Consider the following 21,179-nt stretch of genomic DNA (forward strand, 5'->3'; position numbering starts at 1 on the left):
GCCTTTTAAAATTCACCCTAAAAAACTAACAGAAAACACTCCTGTAAAATAGCTTACAGTTACACCTGTGTTGCTGTTGGCAAGCGGTGGATTACACGTTGTTTCATTTGTTTGCTTGAGTTTTCACCACCCTTTCTCTCCCTCTCTTCTTCCCTCGAAGTTTCTGCATAATCCCTGCAGATTGCTTCTTTGTTTTTCCCTGCTAGGGTTATAATAATCTCCTTGGTGTTTTTCTCCGTCCTTTTTTTGTTTAGCTTTCTTTCTCAATTTCAAATGGAGAACACCAAGAAATGCAAAGTTGCTGCTAATGATGGTGACAAAGAAAAGAAATCCCTAATCGCAGAAGAAGAAGAAAAAAATGTGCTTCAAGCTGAAGAATTTCCTGATGAATTTCAATGCTGTATCTGCCTGTAAGTCATTTTCATGTGTTCTTCCTCCCTCTCATTCTCTGGATTTTTACAGCCTTATATGTACAAGAATGTGTTGCTACCTGTATTCATGTATTTATATATACATATGAACCATTTGATCATGCAACACAGTCTCATCCAGGATCTTCATGATTGGAACCTTGTGAATTTGGTGAATCAGAGTGATTAGACTTTAAGTAATGTAATTGAAATGAGATTATAAAACCTACGTAGAACTGAAAAGAAAAAACCGTGTTCATAGTGCACGGCTCAACTCCAGTATCATAAGGAATTTGAGCATTTAAATTTCTGTGGACAAATTTTGTGACACATTGCTAATTAATGTCAATTAATAAAATCATGAGTAAAAATTAGCAATTTATGGTCCATATAATTGATACGGAATAAATCTAAATAACCTTAAATGCTATACAAGTGATGCAACAAATACATGAACGACAAAATACCTTAACTAAGATATGAGTTTTTCTGAAATATTTGGTCAAATATGAGGAAATTAAATATCTGGAGAATTTAATAAAGAATGGTAAAATTCTTTGTTATTTTGAGTTTTCTGTAATGTAAAGCCTCCAAAAGGAAGGTAATCTTATTTGTAGTTGTACGGGATCTCTCAACATAAGCAGGAACTAGGTGATAATTTCAGTGTCTACTTTTTTTCCTGCATTTACGTACCTAGGCGTTACGTTGTGGTTGTTTTAGCTACTATTCATTTGAAGAGGCTAGTCTAACGTGATCATTTGAAATTTTAATTTCTAAATTACTAGTGATTTAGATGGGGGTTCAATTTTGCATGTTGTTCAGATTAGTTTAAACAGTTAACCTTTTGATGCTTCAACAGTTAGACATCTGGGAGGAAATGGTTTTTTTTTTCTTTTTTTTTTTTTTGGGAAGGAAAATCAAAAAGGAAACAAGGCATAAGAAGATTACCATGTTAATTTGTCAATTGCTATCTATGAACCTGTGCTTGCCTATCCCGTATTGGAATTTTTTCTGTGGAGCTTTGGCTTTTTGCTAGTTTACTAATATACTTAGAGTTTACGTTTATTGGGTACATATAATGTTTTAAAACAGTTTCCCTTGATGTTGTAGGGATCTCCTTTACAAGCCAGTGGTATTGGGTAAGAGGAAATTATATTTATTGTAAAAACGTGTCTGATGGAAAAATATCTTGTTTCCTTCTTTTGTGAGGTAAATCTTGTGGGAAGTGAGTGAGAATTGAAGTGCAGGAATGGGGAATTGATGCATAACATAAACTTTTACGAAGCCATTATTTTTCCATGTTTACAGGTTGTGGCCACTTGTCATGTTTTTGGTGTGTGCACAAAGCTATGAGCATATGCTATGAGTCCCATTGTCCCATATGTCGACACCCATATAACCATTTTCCAAGTATTTGTCAATTGTTACATCTCTTGCTGCAGAAGTTGTATCCTGTAGCTTATGAAAGCAGGAAAAGACAAGTGAGAGGTGAGTATTTGAATTCAATTTACCATTTTTGATGCTTCTAGAGACCATGTTATTACTTTCAGTAAGAAAACACATATCCTTTTCTTAATGGATTGCTACCTTTTTTAGTAGGTACAGAAAGTTCTAGATTTTTTTACTAATATGCTAAAACCTACCTGTAGACTTTGTTTTTTGTTTTTACATATGATGAGGTTCTTTTGGGTATTATTGTTGGAAGAAATTTTATTTCAACAAAAAAAAAAATTATTGTTGGAAGAAATAGACTTCAGAAATTATTTTCTCATCATACGTCTAGAAACAATAAGATAATGGAAAATATAAGTTAAAGTTTTATATTTGAGGTCTATCCATAATTGTAGCTCCATCTACAAGTTTGCTATAATGACGAGTCAATTATAGGTTGTAGGGTACGTTACAGAAATGATGGAAAGTAAAAATTACTCCTATAATTTAATCCGTTAACAGGTGAGAGAAAAACATGTGAACTCACCAATTTTTCAACTCTTAAAGGAGCAAAAACAGCAAGCAATAAAACAAAACTGAGGGTGAGATATATTAGGCTTTATTTGTTTCAGTCTATGGCAGCTTCTCTATTCTGCTTTTAGTAAGATTTTGAGTGCTTTCTCAACCCAACACTGTAACTTTCTATTCAACTAAATTAAATTATTATATTATGTAAATTGTTATTTGAAATAAAATAATTTGCATTTTATTATAATGCTACACAATAACTATTTTTTGAAATACAAATAAAACAAAAATAGTTGAATCGTGCTGCAACAAAAAGCGGCAACTTCAGCTGTAAATAGTAAAAAGCCTTATTAATTCAACTCGACTAACCGGTATCTTAATTAGGTTTCATTTGGTAGTTATTGTGATTCTGTCAACCTTCGGCTTTATTCTTCTCTTTTATCAGCAGAAGGATTCTCGTTTTATTTTTCTTTTTTTTTTTCTATTTTTTTTTGCTCCTTCTTGTGCCTACTCCCATTGGATGGGGTTTGCAATTCTGGTAATAGTTAGATTATATAAATCTAGGAGTGATCTTTGTTTATGTAGTAGACTGCATCGCAACTTTTGATACAAAATGATGAATTTTCCTTTCTTTTCATCCTCCATTTTGGGGAGGGTCTTACTTGATATTATGCAAAGAATTTGCCATCTCCTTTTTCCTTTCCTTTTATTCATTCAGAAAAGCAAGCCAAGAAAAACAGTCTTGCAAAATGCCATTTTATTTTGACCATAGGGTCGAAAATGATGAGAACATTCCTTGTCAACTTCCAGGGAGCCGTAAGTCCTTACCTAATAGTAACTATTGATGCGGAGCCTTGATCATCAATGACCACAAATATATGGTTAAAACAAATAGTAACAAGAAGACATTTTGTTTATCTTAGGCAACAAAAAAGGGTTAAAAGGTTGCTTGGGTTTAGTACCCCATCTATATAGCAGGGATGTGGTTGGCAACTTACGAAGAAGCAACCAATCATCATTTGATTTGCTAATTTTTTGACCTTTTTATTTTCTAATATGAAGAAGCACTTTTTATTTAAAGAAAAAATCGACCTTTTGATTTTCTTCACAGAAGTATTGATTTTTCATGTACTGTAGCTCCTTTATGCATGAAATCCAGTGCTTCTGACATGGTGCAATGACATACTTGTATTATTACTATCTTAAGGTCATTTTTCTTCTTGTCATGTGTTGTTCATGTGATGACACATTTGCATTTCTCCCAAGTGATCAGATAATGGCTATTGGATTTAGATTGATTTATCTATTTGGAATGGTGGTTTCAAAAAGTGATGATTTAAGATGTAATTATGGTTTTTAAGTAAACTTTGAATTGTAATATCTGGAAAACACCTATTTAATCTGCAAACCATATGGCTGCTTTGTGGTAGTTGAATCTTTACTTATGTGTATCTCATTGTATTAGCAACCATGATGATGAAGCTTTTATAATATTTTTTTCAGTTTTGGTTACTAGTCTATTTTATTTCAATGGTTCTTTATGTGAAAGTTCCTTATTCTTCACATATTTGATCATTCAGAAGAAGAAAAGAAAATCGGCTACTTCTCACCTGCGACTCATAAGTTGTTTGGATCATGCCCTAGTAAGGAATCGAATATCTTGGACATTCATCAGCCTTCCCATGCCAATTTCCCGGCAAAATCTTATTTAGAAGATTATTCAGAGAAAGGGGAATCATCTTCAAATAGAAATTCATCAGGAGAAACAATGCATCAGCAGGATGATTCATCAGTAAGATCAGAGAGAGCTTCAAATAGCTCTGAAATTGCTGAAAATGAAACAATCCAAAAGTATAATTTGCTTGAGGATGATATTGAGCATGGAGCTTACAAGCAAGTTACTGTTTCTGATTTCCAATGTGCTGCATGCAAGAAGTTACTCTTTCGACCTGTTGTTCTTAACTGTGGCCACGGTAACCTATTTTTGTCTTGATCGGTTGTCTTCATTTAAACATGGGTATTTGCTAGGCTGATTCTATTTTTCTCCTTTCTACAGTCTATTGTGAATCTTGTATATGTGGATCAGAGAGTGGAATCATTAAATGTGAAGTCTGTCAAAGTTTGCATCCGAATGGATTTCCAAGTGTTTGCCTAACTATAGAGCGTTTCCTAGAGGAGCAGTTTCCTGATATTTATGCAGAGAGACGAGAGACTCTACTCAAACAAACTGATCGTAAGTATGGGAGTTCATGAGCTATAACTTTTTTGGTTCCTTTTTTTTTGCCAGTAGAACTTTTGGTGATATTGATATAATTAACTGGACATTGGATTATGCTTAGGTGTTATTATCATTTTAACCATTAATTTTTTTGTCTTGATAAAGGTGAAGGACTAAATTGAACTACATAGAAATCTTTCAACTAATATCTTAGCAGTCCCTCTATTGGCCATTGGTAATTAGTTGTTCAAAAACTATCTTTTGAAGGGTGGAGAAATTGAATTTACTTAATGATACTACTCATACATTTTTTAAAATATTAGGTAATATAATGGAATTTTGTGAGCTTCCAACATATCTATTTTAAACTGATAAATGATGGTTGTTGCCAGTTAATTTGACTTTTTAGTAATAGCTAATGTTTTCTGGACTCCCTCAAACTTTTTGCTTCTATAGATGGTGAATTCATCAATTATGATTCAGAAGTGATGTTTTCTCTTAAAGAATTAGGGGAAAAATACTGAATATTTCTCTTGTATCTCATTACATAGGGCTAGGGGTATGTATACATAGAAGAAGGAACTATACGTGGAAACATAGATTATCCTATTAATGCCAGTAAATCTGCCAATAATTACATAAGAATATTTTATAATATATTTTGTAATATTCTAACACATAACAATGCACCAGACTCGTGGCAGTTGTTAAATCGCGTGGATTTTGTAAATCCACTTCCACTGCAATATATTCCTGAAATCCACTTAGAAAAATTTCCACTTTCTGTTCTAATGAGAGAGCACTGGCTTGCACAGAGAGAAGTTCAAACTGACACTGAGATTCTGCCACAGTGCTATGCTGCCATAACTGGCAATGTTCCCCTAATTTTTTACTTCTGATCAGGGGGTTGAAATCGTAGATGGCAAGTATTTAAACTCATGCCAAGTCAGGGCTGGCCGGTCTATCTCCAATTTCAAGAATCACAACTGTGCTTCCCGTCCAAATGGAAAGAGCCAAGGAGACTTTCTCTTCATCAATGATTTGATGTCAGAAAAAATATTCACGGTGACAGATCCAAGGAAGGGGATCCACAAAACCACCAAAATGGTGAGATCTGATTTAGCATACCTTGGAATAAAAGGAGCAGCATCATCGGTCACATGTTCATTGTTGCGGTTTTGCTGGCGGCGAGGCTGCCTACTGCCTTTTCCATTTTCCGTCTGATCTGCTTTGCAAATATAAAGTCTCTCCAAACATCTACTCAAAAATCTCAAATTTGAAATGACCTTGTCCATGATCTTCCTAATAAGTCTTCGAAAAAGACTTGAACATAGATAGCAATTCGTCCATAACTCCTGGTTTTGATACCAAATTGTTACCATCTCTATTAACGGATCTTGTTATGGGACTTGTTATGGGGCGATAAACGTGAAAATTAATCGGACTTTTCTGATATTTGTGTCTTTCATCCTTTACCTATCTTGATTTAAATATTAGCTCGCTAAGAGAGAAATCAACGATCTCTCGAGTTAGAAACCCAATATTTATGCAAGAAATTGTTGTCAAAATTAACTATCCCCTCACCTTAACTAAACTTGTTCTCTAATACACAGGTCATTAACACATCATTTTACGCATAACACATATTGACTTATTCTTCCCAATACATCCATCCACCCCCTTAACACATTATTTATTCTCCTAATACACCATAATAGTACCCATAACAGTCCTCTACCTGATTAGTTCCTTTGTGAGTCCATTATTTTTTTCTTTTTGAAATAAAAGAAGTATGTTATTATAGACAAGGTACTAAGGAGGTACCATCCATATACAAAATAATTAGATATTTATCAAGTGGTCAATGATTATTCCAATCTCCTCTAAATCTATCATGTCATGACCTAATAAAATAAAACTAAAAGTGTCATTGCAGCCTTGTTTTTACTCTTGGCCACCTTAATAATGAAAGCTATCAGTTCACCCAAATCGACCAACTCCGCTACCAGATTGTCGAGCACCAGATTCATTAACAACTGCAAGAAACATGTATTGGCAAAATTTTAGGATATTTTAGGATCGAAGAGAGATGGATTAGGGACATTAGCATAGGAAGAAGGGTCGGGGAAAAAAGAGTTTGAGAGGATAGAAACTAGGTAGATTTGTCATCCAATTTGCTAGTCTGTTTCTACAGTCAGCTTGGTACAATATTACTACCTGTTCAATCATTGGCAAACAGAAAAATAACACACTCGGTGCCCAAGTACATTACAGCTGGCATTCCAGTTGTTAATTCATACTGGTACCTGTCCTACTAAATTTTAACGGCTATGTTAGTAATAGAAAACAAAATAACAGAAAGGAATACACCTAGCCCTCTACAGTGTCCTTCTGGGTCTTAAGACTTATAACATGTTTAAAGAAAAATGTCGAGGCTAATAGCTTTTTAGAAATGTTTTTATAAGAACTAATAAGTTGTATGACTTACAAGCTTTTTGTTATTTACCAAAGGCGAAATCAAGTTTAGACCATTGTTAAAGAGTTACAAATTGTTGTTGTCCAAGATATAAGCTGCTAAGCCACTCTTTTCGCGTTTTCTCTTTATTAACAATCTTACAAGATCTGACTTTTATGTTAGATAAGCCTATAAGTTTTCTAACAGGTTGGTGTTGATCAAATAAGAAAATGAACTAACCCTCAACAATGTTAAAAATCGTGTCTCTATACAATTTGTTTTATTCCTCATTTTAAGGATGTACATTTTGTCATTTGGACAGAATTGATGCCTATAAAGTATATATTTGCCAAACAAGTAATGTATTAATATAGCTTTAAGCAAATTATTAAATTAATCTTTGAAGTTTTGACATTTGTTTATTTCATTACAGTTTGGTCCCTGACGTTTTTCCATTTATATCAAACATCCAATTTTGTTCCATTTCTGAATGGAAAAAGTTAAAACAGTTAGGTCATGTTTGGATGTTTAAAAAACAGTTCAAATGAATAAGTTTGACTAATTAATTAATGTAATAAATTAATAATAATTTAATTAGTTAGTGAATGTCATTCTTCTAGTCTATCTTTTAAAGCATCTAAACATGGGTTAACTATTTTAACATTTTTAGTTAGGAAGTGAAAGGAAACTAGACATTTAAACAAATGGAAAACATCATGAACCAAATTGCAACAAAAAAAAATATTAGAGATCAAATTGTAGTAAACACTATACTTTGGGAACTAATTTGATAATTTACCCAATGGCTTATAACCAAACATTTTAGCAGCTTATTTTACAAAAATGTATCAGTTTTATACGTTGTTGGAGAGCTTAAGCTTATAGCTTATAAATCTTTATGAGATAAAGTTAAGTCTCATGGTTTGTTTTGAAGTTCACATTTTCTTCTGTAAAACATGGATAGGCTGCTCTCTTGCTTTGAAGGATGTTCTTTGCTTCTTCTTTTTTTTTCTTTCTTGTTATGTAAGAGGATATCTTATCCTCTATCTCTTGTACTTTTCTCTTTCTCTCTAATAATATTTTTCCTTTTATATTTTGAAAAAAAATGGGTTTCTCCTTTTATATAAATAGAAGACCATAAAATGATAAATCCGTCCACCCTAGTAATGTTTTCTACAACGCTCTTTGGATGTGTATCTATTGACTATGAGAAATTTCTTATGCTGCTGCATCTGTTTCTTTTCCAGGCCAAGTAATATCCTATTTGATCCTAGAACTTGTTTTTGTATCTGAGCTTGTGTATTTTTGTCTCAATATCTGTTTATAATTTATCTGGCACCAAGATTTAGAGCAAATTGATTTCAGGATCAGGACAAGCTCAACCACAAACTTCCCAGTCATTGTCGTCGGTTCTCTCTGATGTTTACTCCTCATGGTGGTGGGGCAATAAGGGCCCTAAGGTTCACATTGGAGTGGGTTGTGATTCTTGCGGGGTAATGTCATTACTTGCTGTCATACTACTGTAATTTCCAGAGTAGATTATAGTTTTTAATAGTGAAAATGTTGGTTTTATTTATCGTTTGTGTACTCCCTTTTTTGGTCCTGTCCCTAGCATAAAGCATGTGATTCTCATATTGGAAGACACTTTCGGTTTAGTTTGGAAGACATGATACATCCAAATGATTTCCTGCAAATTGATCAATGTGCCAAATTTTGTAACATTTTTCTCTGAATCTTGAGAATTTTTGGGACAGAGAAGATTGCTGACAGTCTGAAATCTAGATAAAGTTTAGGTATCCTAGACTAGAATTTTTAATTGGGAGCTAGACTGAAATATTATTATCTTGTTTACATGTCGCAGGCCCTTTTACACAATCCACTGAATGAGTAAAAGTGTCTTAAAATAATTTTGACACTAGAGAACTAAAAAATTTTCCGTCAGAAATATGGCTTTCTCGGCAAGCTAGTATAATAGATTTTTTACATTATCAGTTGCAATGGCTATGAAATATTCATTAGTTTTGGTTTCTGACTGTTAAAAGTTCTTGTCTGTACCAGCTATTATCATTTACAGTCAAACATTTTATCATGATTTTGTGTTCTCTGATTGGAGAATAAATTGAACAGATTCCAGCATCTTAAGATTTTTTGCAGATGTCTCCACTAATTGGTGAGAGGTACAAATGCAAGGACTGCGTGGAGGATGTCGGCTTTGATCTGTGTGAAGCATGCTACAGAAATCCGACAAATGTTCCTGGACGATTTAATCAGCAGCATAAGCCGGAACATGAGTTTGAAGTTCTATCACCGAAAATTCCAAGTGGATTGTTTCGCCGGCTGAATTCTGCACGTCCTGAACCAATTATTCTGTCAGGTCCAGACTCTCCAGGCAATATGGAGGATGCTTCTCGTGCTTCCATTTTATCATTTGAAGTTCAGCAAATCCCAGAAGATGGTTCTCATGATGTGGAGGATACTTCTGCTTTAATTTTGTCAATTGATATCCCGGAGGATCTACAACATGATTCTGATGATTCCATTTCACAAATTTGATCATGAAGATCGCAAAGGTACACTAACTGGTAGATTACATAAATTCTTCTGTACTTTTTCCAGTTTCTAAAACCAGGGCCTACAGTTTTGATTGTGTCTTTTAGGATCTGCATTTCTTGAAGTCCCAAACTAGGACTTGACATTTGCTTTCCTAGTAAATCATGCTGAAAATTAATTTTCACTCGCTATTTAATCACTTTTAGCTAAAACTTGAGGAAAACACACTCTAGTACATATGTTTATTAAATCATTGCTCATTGGGAAATCAGTGACCAAGCTAATTAAATCATTTAGCTAGATTCATGGCTTTTTTCATGTAATTTAATTCTCCTTGCTAACCCAACTTCAATTCTCTCTTGTTGTCCAATTAGTGCTTATGTTTCTGTAGTGTTAGCTGCTCCATTTCAAATGTAAATACTGAATATTATACCTGTCTTTATATGCATTACTGTCAATTGGAGAAAGTCCATATCTCATTTATTTATTTGTTGGTTCAGCCTCATTAAAAGTGCCACATATGACACAGCCCGAAGGACATGAGGAATAAATCTTCGTAGGCAGGAAAATTATTTTGATCGCCAGTTCCTTTTCAGCCTCCAAACTGACATATGCGGTATGTGGGTTCAATAACACCCTCTTATATATGTGATCTCCCTACTTTTGAAGGACCAAGCAAGTATTTGCTTTTTATTGATGGCATCCTCCTTGGCTTTTTGGGCTAGCAAATCATTAGAAAAGAAACAAGACCTCATGTCATGTTTTTGACTGGAATTGGATAGAGACTAGTTTGTTTGTCCTTGCCTGCAACATGATTCATTGAATTTTGCATTACCAACCACAAAGCATGTTCTTTTTTTGTTCAGTGTTTCAGTTTTCATTATGATACCAAATATCTTCTGGTTAACTTTTGTCAATAATTGACATTGCGGACATTTCTTTAACTCTGTCCTCCAACTTCCATACGATGAACGTGAGGTTCATCTTAAAATCTATTGTAAATTATTTAGGGGCGGGACAAAATATGTTTTCTTTTCATAATCGTACGCAAAAATAAGTTAGAAAAACTCTCTGTGAAGGATAATTAATTATGTTAAATTTTCATTATCCCCTTGGTAATTTTTTTTTTTTTATCTTTTTCATTTCCATTCTGAGAAAAAAAATTAGGTATTTTCTGTAGTTAGAAAAAGGGTGTTTAGTGAATCAGGAAAAATAATCTTTCTCAATCTCAAACTATTAAGAGTCAGTTGTCAAATTCTTTGGTTGCTCACTGGTCATATCCCGAATCTCCTGCAATTTCTTCACCCGTCCACGCTGCACACCAAACATCCTTGTGATGATTTGTTTCTGATCCTTGGATTTAAGACTATTCAACTTCTTCTCTGCCTCCTGCTTCATAACATCAGACACTAGAAAAAATTTCTTTGCATTTCTCTTGTTCCTTTACTTTCTAAGCAAGTAAAGAGATTAGAAAGGAAGAGAGACAAGTAAACAGATGATTACGAGGGAATTGAAAAAAAAAAAAAAAAAAAAAAAAAAACAGAGGAGCACTGTCAAAGTGACTTAAACCAGGATGGAACTCAAGTCATTGAAGTTGCCACCTTGAAAAATCCCTGGGAGGGATTAGTAGGAGGCCCAGCAACACCTCCTTGGAGCATGGTCCAATGACAATTCATATGTCATTATTTTACTTCTATTTTATGCGTTTTTTTTTTTAGTACAAAATAATTTATATTAACTGATAAGAGTTAAAAATTTAAGTTTGTAATGTATTAACGTGAACAAGTCAGAGTCTTTTATTTTACAAGTTAAGATTGTTTCCAAGCTATGAGGGTTAAGATCAGTCAATTTAAAACTACCGAAACCGTCAATTCATTTAATGATGATGTCGTCGCTGCGTCATGTTCCCAGGTACCCATTTCTTTGAAGTCGAAGGGAAAGGGAACTACTTTGTAAAAGCAATTATGATATAATTTTAGAAATTCTATTTATTGAAGCAACAATCTTTTCCCACAAAAAAACTTATTTGACTGAAAATTATATGTGGGGATTAAATTTTTAATAGATTATAAATTTTAAGTTTTGGAACACATAGTTTGGTTAAAAAAAAAAACAAGGTGATTAAAATTGTTGCTTTCTAATAGCATACAAACTAATGTAATTTTTTAAAAAAGACCAAGGCAAAACTTATAATATTTATTAGTCTATTTACATATTTAAAATAAATATATATAATTATAAGCTCTAATTCTCTATATAGATATGTTTTTTATAAATAAAATAATATAAACGCAACATTTGTCATAAATTCAAGTATCTAAACTTTTTAGATGAATTAATACAAACTAAAATTAACTTAATTATTATATTAATAAAAAAATTGAAGATATATGTCATTTAGCCAAGCTAATTAATTAATTATATATATAAATAAATAAAGCATCAATTATTAATCAACTAGGGAGTACCTTGCCTACATTAGATGAAATAAAACAACAAATAGAAAAAGATAACATGTGTTACCTAACTTTTAAGACATTTTTTTCTTAATCTTAAGAGACAAAGTCTAATCTTTTGTTTTGTATTAAATAATAATTTTTTTAAATGCAAGGATTTATCAAACTAATTTTAAAAAAAATAAAAAAAAAATGCTTAAATTTCAAGACATTATTGCAAAAATTAACCATAAATTTTTGAAATTATTTGGTTGTCTAGACACAATAAAATTTATTTCTAAATGAGGATAATTACCAAGTAGACAAATCTCAAGCCTTGATTTTTTTTTTTTTTTTCAAAAATCAATCAAGACTCAACTTTATGTTAATCCCATCAATTAAATCGAGTCACTAATTATTCCAATTCAAACTCTGTCAACTTTGTTTTTAAAAAATTCCTAATAAATACAAAATTGGGTTTGCCCAAGAAAATTTGTTTGAATAGAATTTAGTGACTTTTCCAATTTGATAGCCTGCCACCAGGTTCATTCAGAGTCATGTACAGCACGAGAGCATTTTATATACACACACATATATTATATTTATATTTATATTTATATATACATATTTTTTAAGGATTTAAAAGAAAAATAAATAAATAAATAAATAAAAAGGGACCTTTTCAAAACTAGCTTTAAAAGAATTTTGAAATTTTCACCACGAAAAACATTTGTTGCCTCCTTTCGTGATCTACGAGCACGTGAATCACACTTCCCAATTAACGGCGGTGGAGATGGCGAAGATGTTATCTTACCCAAAGAAAAAAAAAAAAAAAAAAAGAAATTCAAAACTCACTTTCCACGTGGCCACTCACATAGGGTATCCAATGACTGTGACTCGGCTTTCTCATACGCTTTGCCCCAAAATATCATCTCGCGATATAATAACTGTTTACGGGGCCCACATATATTAAAAATTATTTAATATTTAACAAACGAATATTTATACATACATTAAAAAGCATTATTTTATGATAACAGCAATAATTAGCAACATAATCAAACAAGAATTCCCTACGGTTGATTTTTAATTAAGTACATTATCGCATATTTGGGAGATAGATTATTATTTTAGTATTTAAATTATAGATTATAGTATGATACATGCTCCTTATTTTTAATATTTTTTTTTATTTTATACGTAGTTTTATCTAATAAAATTTGGAATCTTTTAATTTAAAGTGAAATGTGTTTAAAATTATTTAAAAAATTTATTTTGTGTACACAAAAATTAATATAATATATTTATTATTTTTAATATATTGTTCGTGACAAACGATGCATAATTTACAATTCAATCCTACCTTTTTATTTAAAGAAAATAAAAGTACTAAACACATAATCACAATTTATTTTTAAAAAATTTTAATTAAGAAATTGAGACTTATTGAAAAACCAATTACTCTAAATTGTACCAAACAAAGTATGAAATTTAAAATTATAATTATTTTTTTCACAAAAAAAAATAAAGATTAAGAGTAAAAAATTTATTTGTTAAATAGTAACAAGAAGAAATAAATAAGTAAATTTATGAGAGATTAAGAAAAAGGCACCGACAATAAAAGAGCAGTTGGATAAGGAGAGAATCTCTCAAGTCTAATGAGGTTTTCAATTCGTATTGCAAGGACAATAATTTTCTAGTCAATAAAAAAATGAATCCATTTTATTTTTGAAATTTTCGAAAATTGTATGGAGAAAATAAAAGAAGATTGAATTTAAATTTGTAGAATGAATTCTCAAGCTTCAAATTCTAAAATCATAATTTCAAACATTTTTTACACACTTTTGTATTCAATAACCATATATATATATATATGTGGTAAATTTTAATAGTCACCCTCTAAATTGTTGATTTATCCTATACATACCCTATTCAATTTAATAAATAATAAATATACAACGTTACTTTGACTTATAATGCAAATATATTATAGTTTAGTATTAGGGTTGGTGGTTTAGTGCTTGGATGGCATTAGAGAACATCATATTATAATATATATTATTCTAGTTGTCTTAAATTATGTAATTATATATAACATCAATGATAATAAAAAAAGATTATAATTGATGAGTATGGACAAATACCTTGTTTTCATTTTTTACGTGTGTTATAGTTTATGTTCTTTTAATTAATCTAAATAGATTTTTTTTTTATTCATATAAGACTATCTCGATTTATAAGATTATTTCATCTTTTGAAACTGTTTCACCTCTTAAAAGTATCTCCCGTAATAAGATCATTTCGATTCTTAAGTGTCACTTTGTGTACATACAAAAACTCTAATTTAAAAGGCTCAACTTCAAAGACACAACTTTGTTGGTATACATCTAGTTTCTTATCTATTTATGCTAACATAACTTATTCCAAGATTCCTCTATAAGTACCTTGACCCTTAGTGAGGATGACATATGTTTTTTAAACTTTACTTTTTATTTCTATCTTTTTTTTTTGCCAAACTTAAATCAATATACCAAATAAAAATCTTATAATTTATGACTTTCATGTTTTAATTTCTTATGTAGAATTCAAAACTAAGAGTTTCTCAACCTTAAGATATTTTTTGATAAATTGACACTCATGGCGAGACAATTATTATTTTTATCACCTAAATTTTCCTATCATGACTAGTTTAAACCAGTTATCTAAAACCGACTATCAGTATTCTAATAACTATGTTAAATCTTTAACTGATATTATAATTCTTAAAATATTAAAAATCATATTACTAAAAGATTAATTATTAGATCAAGTTTACTAAAGTGCATAATATCTATCATAAATTATACTTATTATATAGATTCGTCGCTATAATACCATAACATCATTAATCTCGAAATTTCAAAAAGTATAAAACAATTATGTATAATATTAATCAAAATGGACTAATTGTTGAATGATTTATTATAGTTTAGGTATGGAGAATATAAATAAGTTATGTTACACATTAAAAAAAATACATTATATATCTTTTAAGGTTTTTTAGGACTAAATATTTTTATCATAGTTTTTTCTCAAATTAGAAGGTAAATAGAATCTGAGGAGTGCATGGACTAAATGTCTAGCTCAAAAATTTCATAAGTAATTATTTGAACTAAAAGGTCAAATATGGTCAGCAATTTAGATGAATATATATATATATATATAATTCATAAACTACATATCTTTAATTATTAGCTCTCCCCATTTTATCAAAGAGAAATTCAACTTTTAAAAGGTTATATCAATTTTGTTTATAATAATGTATAAACTATGACTTTTAGGATTTGTTATAATAAATTTTTAATAGTTTAAATGAATAAATAATAAATATTTTACTAACACATATTTTGGTGTGAATATAAGTAAGGTTTAAATTCTTTTAGACAATTTGTTTGTTGCATAAAATAATTAATTAATGTCAATATATTACGATTCCTGTAATTTAAGTTAACTAAAAAAAAAAGTATAAATAGCTTAAAATTCAATGATGTAACTTAAAGTATAACATTTAGGTGAAATACAACTTGAAGTTATGTTACTCCAATTCAATCCTAATGTTTGAACTTAATATATACTTTTACTTCTTCATTTCACACTGTAGGTTGCGCATAATTGAGATCCGATTGTAATTTAAGATATGATGATTTACAAAACTTTTATAATATTACTATTATAAAATGATATAAAAATTTTAATCTAAAATAATTTAAGTATGATATAAAATCAGAAGACGATCGATTTAAAGACAATTGACAATCACACAATTATAATTTAATATCTTATATCTATTTTTATAAATAAAAAAATTAAAGTTCATATGATCTAAGAAATTTTAATAATATTACTAATATAAAGTAATTGAAAATCTAAAGTAAATAAACTTGAATGCGATTTAAAATCAATGACTTTCAAAGACAATCGAGATCTAATTATAATTTAATATCTTATATCTATTTTTATAAAAAAAAAATTAAAATTCGGATAATTTACAAAATTTTAATAATATTACTAATGTAAAATAACTGAAAATCTAAAATCCGTTGGCTTGAATGCGATTTATAATCAAACGATCGTTAAAGGCAACTAAGATCTGATTATAATTTAATATCTTACATTTAGTTTTATAAATAAAAAAATTAAAATTCGGATGATCTACAAAATTTTAAATGCGATCGTCTAATCAGTTGATCTAAAATTAGACGATCGTAAAAAAATAATTAGAAAACAATTATCATCTACATTTGTCATTATAATTAAGTGCATCCAAACATTAGTTCATAATAAGAGATTAAGCCATCTAAGATCACAAATGAAGGAATGTGTATGGAAAATAATTTCATGTGAATCCAAGTAAAAAAAGAACTGAGAAAAAAAATTAATTCATAATGTTAATTATTAAATTTTATATTTGTTTTTAATTAATTTTTAGTTTGTGAGTAGAAATTAAATTAGACAGATAAATGGGAAAAAAATAATAATATTTAATGAAAATATCATGAGAAATTGAAAGTACAGTGGAGAGAAGTAGGAGTCCCCCCCAACCCTACCTTTTTCTTCCTCTTCACTACTTATATTCATCTTCTCCTCTCTCTGCCTCTCTCTTTCTCTGTCTCTCTCTCTCTTCTCTTCTAACAATCAACTGCAAAAACCACTTTTCGCTCTCTTTCTTCTCTCTCCATGTGAGCTATAAGCTTCAGACCAGCCACGGTGAGGAGGAAAATGGGCAAATACATAAGGAAGTCGAAGGCTTCTGGTGAGATAGCTGTAATGGAGCTTTCTCAGGCCTCTCTCGGGGTTCGGACTCGGGCGAAAACCCTAGCTCTTCAGCGTCTTCAAAAATCCACCACCTCTTTGGTTCAGCCTCAACCTGAAACAACCTCGAGCGATGCCTCTTATCTCCAGCTCCGGAGCCGCCGGCTCGAGAAGCCGCCTATTGGGCTGCACGAGTCCAAGCGGCAAAAACAGGCGGTCAAGGAGACCTGCACCCAAAACCCTAAGGCTCATAAGCAAAATTCGAATTCTCGTGCGGGTTCTAGGTTGCGGGTGGGCCAGGGAGATTCCGGGTCTGCTAGGTCCGGTTCGGTTGGGGAAAAGAAGGATGAGGTTGATACCGATAATATCGGGTCGGGTAAAGGAGAGGAGGCGATGGTTCAGGAGAACAACAACGATGATAGCAACAAGGATTTGGCTGTTGAGGCTTCTTTTGGGGAAAATGTTTTGGAGATTGAAGGTAGAGATAGGTGGGTGTCCGATTCCTTTTCAATTTTTCTTTTCTCTCCGGTTTATCGTCTTTGCATGGCTGCCTTACTGAATGAGTTTTTTGGGGATTCATTGTCTTCTGAATGTGTTTTCCCAGTGGGAAAATTTTGACACAGTGAGGGGATCGAAAGGGTGAAATTTTTATTTTATTTTAATTTTTAAATCTATTTGAATTAACGGGATCTTTATATTTTTTTGAAGAGGAAAAAATCGAGTACAAATGATTTTCAATTTTAGGGATTCTATGTCATGAATTTATAATTATTTGAACTCAGTTTGATTGGTGGGGGAAGAATGAATTAAAACTGGAAAAAGGTGAGGAATTTGTGTGATTCAAGCTTCAATTTTCCTTTGTTTGGGATCTGAGGAAACAATTGTTTTCACCTGACATAAATTAAGGCTGGTATTTGGTTTACTTATCCTGAGGTTAATAACTGAGGGTAACTTTTGCTTTTTTCCTTATTCAAAATCCTACTTCTAAAAGCTGTGACTTCTCAGTTCTATTATTATTATTATTATTAATAATTATTATTATTATTCTTCTTGTTCTCTCATGAGCGTTTTCTTTCATGACCTGAGAATTTAATTTAATAGCTTCCTTCCCCAAACCCCACCCCTGCCCCCATTGTTTTGGTCATTTTAGTGTTTTCAGAATTAAAAGGCAAAGACAAGAAAACATAAATGCTTAATGTATGCTTATTTGGTGGATTAATTGATGGTCGCATTTTGTTGACAGTATCTTTTATAGACTTTTATATCCTATTCTGGGGATGTAAAGTTATTCAGTTTGATTTTCTTTCTCTTATTTGCTTCTGTGCCTAGCCTGTGTAGGAAACAAGTTTCTCGTGACTCAATTTCTTAGAGTTGTTTCTGTTTAAAACTTCTCAACTTTATTGATTTCACCTCCTTTTCCCCCCTCTGGATCCTATAGCTTTCTCTGCACATTAAATCAATATTGGTTACGGTGGCTGTGGTCTTTTAACGGAGATTTGGTTCTTGGAGATTCCTGTTCTAAACAGAGAAATTGTGTTTGAAACTAAGATTGTTGGGTTTATTTGTTTGATTCAAAATTCTTTCCTTTTCACATATGTCTGGAACTTCCATGGCTCTAATCACATGGATTTCAAAATAAACTTTTCTTGTGCTTGAGGGAATATTTTGAGATGATTGGCATTGCATAGTTCATTTACCTATTTTTTTGTTTGCGCACAAAGGTTTCAAGGGCAAGGGACACCTTGCAGAGATATGAAATAAGATGCTTGCCGGACTAGGGGCTCTATTTCTTTAAACGGGAAATAAGGACAAAAAATAGGTTCACGGGGATGAAGAGGAAGCAAGAATTTGTTTTGCAGCTTGTTGGTGTTGCTCTGTTGATGTCTGGGCTCTTCTTTCTTTTTAAAAATATCCTTTTTTCGGCTTAGATATTGATGATAAAAGATATCTTAAGAAAAGGGGGAGTAATTTTGTTGGTACAGAAGCATTGGGAAAAGACAAAAAGTAAAATGTAAGAAATTAATGATTTTTATATACATGTTTTTCCATATTTGATAGCTGTTTGTTTTTGGCTGTTTAAGCATGCCACCATTAAAAAGGACTCTGCAATCTAATCTTATTATAAGAAGCATTCTCAGATATTGTATAATCTTTGGTTAGTTGCTTTGCTTTTGGGGTGCATGTGAATTAGTCAGTTATCCTGCATGATTGGTGAAGAAAGATATGGTTGATGTCTTTAGCTTATTATCAAAGTGAAGTGTCTGCTTTTATAATGGGTTGTTGATTAAACTACCAGCAGCTCCGTAGTGTATTTAATAGCCTTTATTCTTTTGAACAGGACTACCAGGGAATCCACTCCTTGCAGTTTGATAAGGGACCCAGACACCATAAGAACCCCAGGTTCTACAACTAGGCCTGCCAGTTCAATTGAAACAAACAGGAGGGTACAGGGTTCATCGCGACGGTACATACCAACAGCACATGAAATGGACGAGTTCTTTTCTGGTGCGGAAGAAGAGCAGCAGAGAAAATTTATTGAGAAGTATAGTATATTACATTTATTTGCTCCAAGCTTTATGAGTGTGATAAAATTTCCAAATATTGTTGTTTAATTTGATTTGATGCTGCCTGCAAGTGCATGGTTGAGGTGATATGTAATGGAGGTTTATTTGCAGGTACAACTTTGATCCAGTGAATGATAAGCCGCTCCCAGGACGTTATGAATGGGAGAAGGTGGACCCCTAGACCATTGAATCAGGCCTTACTTTCCTGCAAATTCTCAGTTGGGATTTGAGCTTAGATTTTTTAACCAGCAGGAATTAGTTATTAATTATAAGGGTGATGGCGCTATTTCCATTTTCCATCGCCTGTTCTATTTACTTGTAAAGAAAGTAGGATGCTTAAAAACAATGTGTAGACTAATGGTCTGTAACATAACAGAGGTTATGAGTGTTACAAAAACAAGATACAAATGGAAGTCCTTTGTCTAACAGATCATCTCAAGACAGAGAAGGGGGGAGACTGGGTTTTAATCAGGGTTTAGGATGAGTTTTTAATTAGGTGAATCAGTGTAATTTGGTACAGAAATTTTACTAGATTTTCTTTGTCTTTTGTACTGTAATTTTCTCTTTCTCTCTCTCTCTCTCTCTCTCTCTCTCTCTCTATCTCTGTCTATACTTGTACTGATGGATCTTTAAAAAGCTCTTTGGAATAAACATGACCCCTCACCCCCCCTTCACTTCTTTATATTGTCTTTTCCTCTATCATTTACCATGTTTTATGTATATAGATGATCAGCTGAGTTTTGGCTTTTATGTCTCCATGTGAGACAATGGAACTCTCTTCAAGCTTTTAATGCTGAGTTGATGAATGCTGCCAGTCACCTTTTTTTTTTTTAATAATACAAGGAATAATGTGAGAATGGGCGGTGGGTGGTGTTGCTGCAAGTGGTGATGGTGGTGGGGGCTGCTAAATTTCTGGTGATCTGTTGATAGAATCTTATGTAGCCATCATGTGGATTTGTTTTTTTGTTTTTTTTTTTTTTGGTGTGTTAGTGTTAAAAAATATAAATAATTGATTTAGTTAATTTTTGTATTAGTTCAAATTTTTTAAAACATTAATTCAATGAACTCCAGGTTATTACTCTACATAAGATAGGTAATGGGAATTTGATGTAGATAGCTGTTTTATTAAGAGAGCTTTTTAAGTTTGAACGAATTTCGAAACACACATATAATACGGTGACTTAGAAAGTCAATTCAAATTCCAAAGTGCTCCCTTCTTTGTTTCAAAGAATTTTGTCATCTAATTTTCAAGCAGCCATTTACCAACACTTCATGCACCTATGGCTGTTGCTCTTTTTTTTTTTTTTTTTTATAAAAAATTATTTGAAAAAACATGCAGAAAAAGAGATGAAATTTAATAAATAGGTCGGCATATATATATTATTATTAGTTAATATAAAATTTAAATTTCAAATTCAAACAAAGTAATAAAAGAAGTTCAAAGGTACATTACCTTTTTACCTAACAATATCTTCTGTGCAATTGACATCTTCTCTTTCTTTTTTTTGGTGTTGTAATCTCATAGTTTGAAAAAAAAATTATATATAGCTTGAAAAATGAGTCCAATTATGTGTATGTGTATGTGTATTTAAGTCCAATAATTATAGTAATAATTTTGATACCCATTGATTGTTTGACACCTGAAACCATTTTTTCAGTTGTTAAATTTTTAAAACAATGCATGCATCTGTACAAATACTTTAAATTCTTATTTTTTAAAAAATTATATATGCATGTATACAAACAAATGAGCACATATAAATGACATTGATAATTACTAAAAGTAATTACTGGGAG

At 31.5% G+C, this 21,179-nt stretch overlaps 2 protein-coding genes across 3 annotated transcripts; both read left to right on the plus strand.

The window, feature by feature from the left end:
- Window positions 1-56: 56 nt before the first annotated feature.
- Window positions 57-10,536, plus strand: LOC110821786 (E3 ubiquitin-protein ligase PRT1-like). Of its 2 annotated transcripts, XM_022051735.2 has the most exons (8): window positions 57-410; window positions 1,521-1,549; window positions 1,719-1,898; window positions 3,950-4,342; window positions 4,426-4,602; window positions 8,408-8,535; window positions 9,197-9,612; window positions 10,093-10,536. In XM_022051735.2, exons 1-7 carry the CDS (start codon window positions 274-276, stop codon window positions 9,593-9,595), a joined length of 1,443 nt encoding a protein of 480 aa, XP_021907427.1. In that variant the 5' UTR covers window positions 57-273; the 3' UTR covers window positions 9,596-9,612; window positions 10,093-10,536. The 2 variants fall into 2 exon arrangements, with proteins under 2 accessions (XP_021907427.1, XP_088071516.1); XM_088215390.1 differs by lacking the exon at window positions 1,521-1,549.
- Window positions 10,537-16,647: 6,111 nt separating this feature from the next.
- On the plus strand, window positions 16,648-20,064 carry LOC110821802 (cyclin-dependent kinase inhibitor 5-like). The gene is made up of 3 exons (XM_022051754.2): window positions 16,648-17,306; window positions 19,157-19,360; window positions 19,494-20,064. Exons 1-3 carry the CDS (start codon window positions 16,786-16,788, stop codon window positions 19,561-19,563), a joined length of 795 nt encoding a protein of 264 aa, XP_021907446.2. The 5' UTR covers window positions 16,648-16,785; the 3' UTR covers window positions 19,564-20,064.
- Window positions 20,065-21,179: the final 1,115 nt, after the last annotated feature.

The sequence above is a fragment of the Carica papaya genome, chromosome 3, assembly GCF_054855325.1.
Source record: "Carica papaya isolate Zhongbai chromosome 3, ASM5485532v1, whole genome shotgun sequence".
In the NCBI taxonomy this organism is placed as follows: domain Eukaryota; kingdom Viridiplantae; phylum Streptophyta; class Magnoliopsida; order Brassicales; family Caricaceae; genus Carica; species Carica papaya.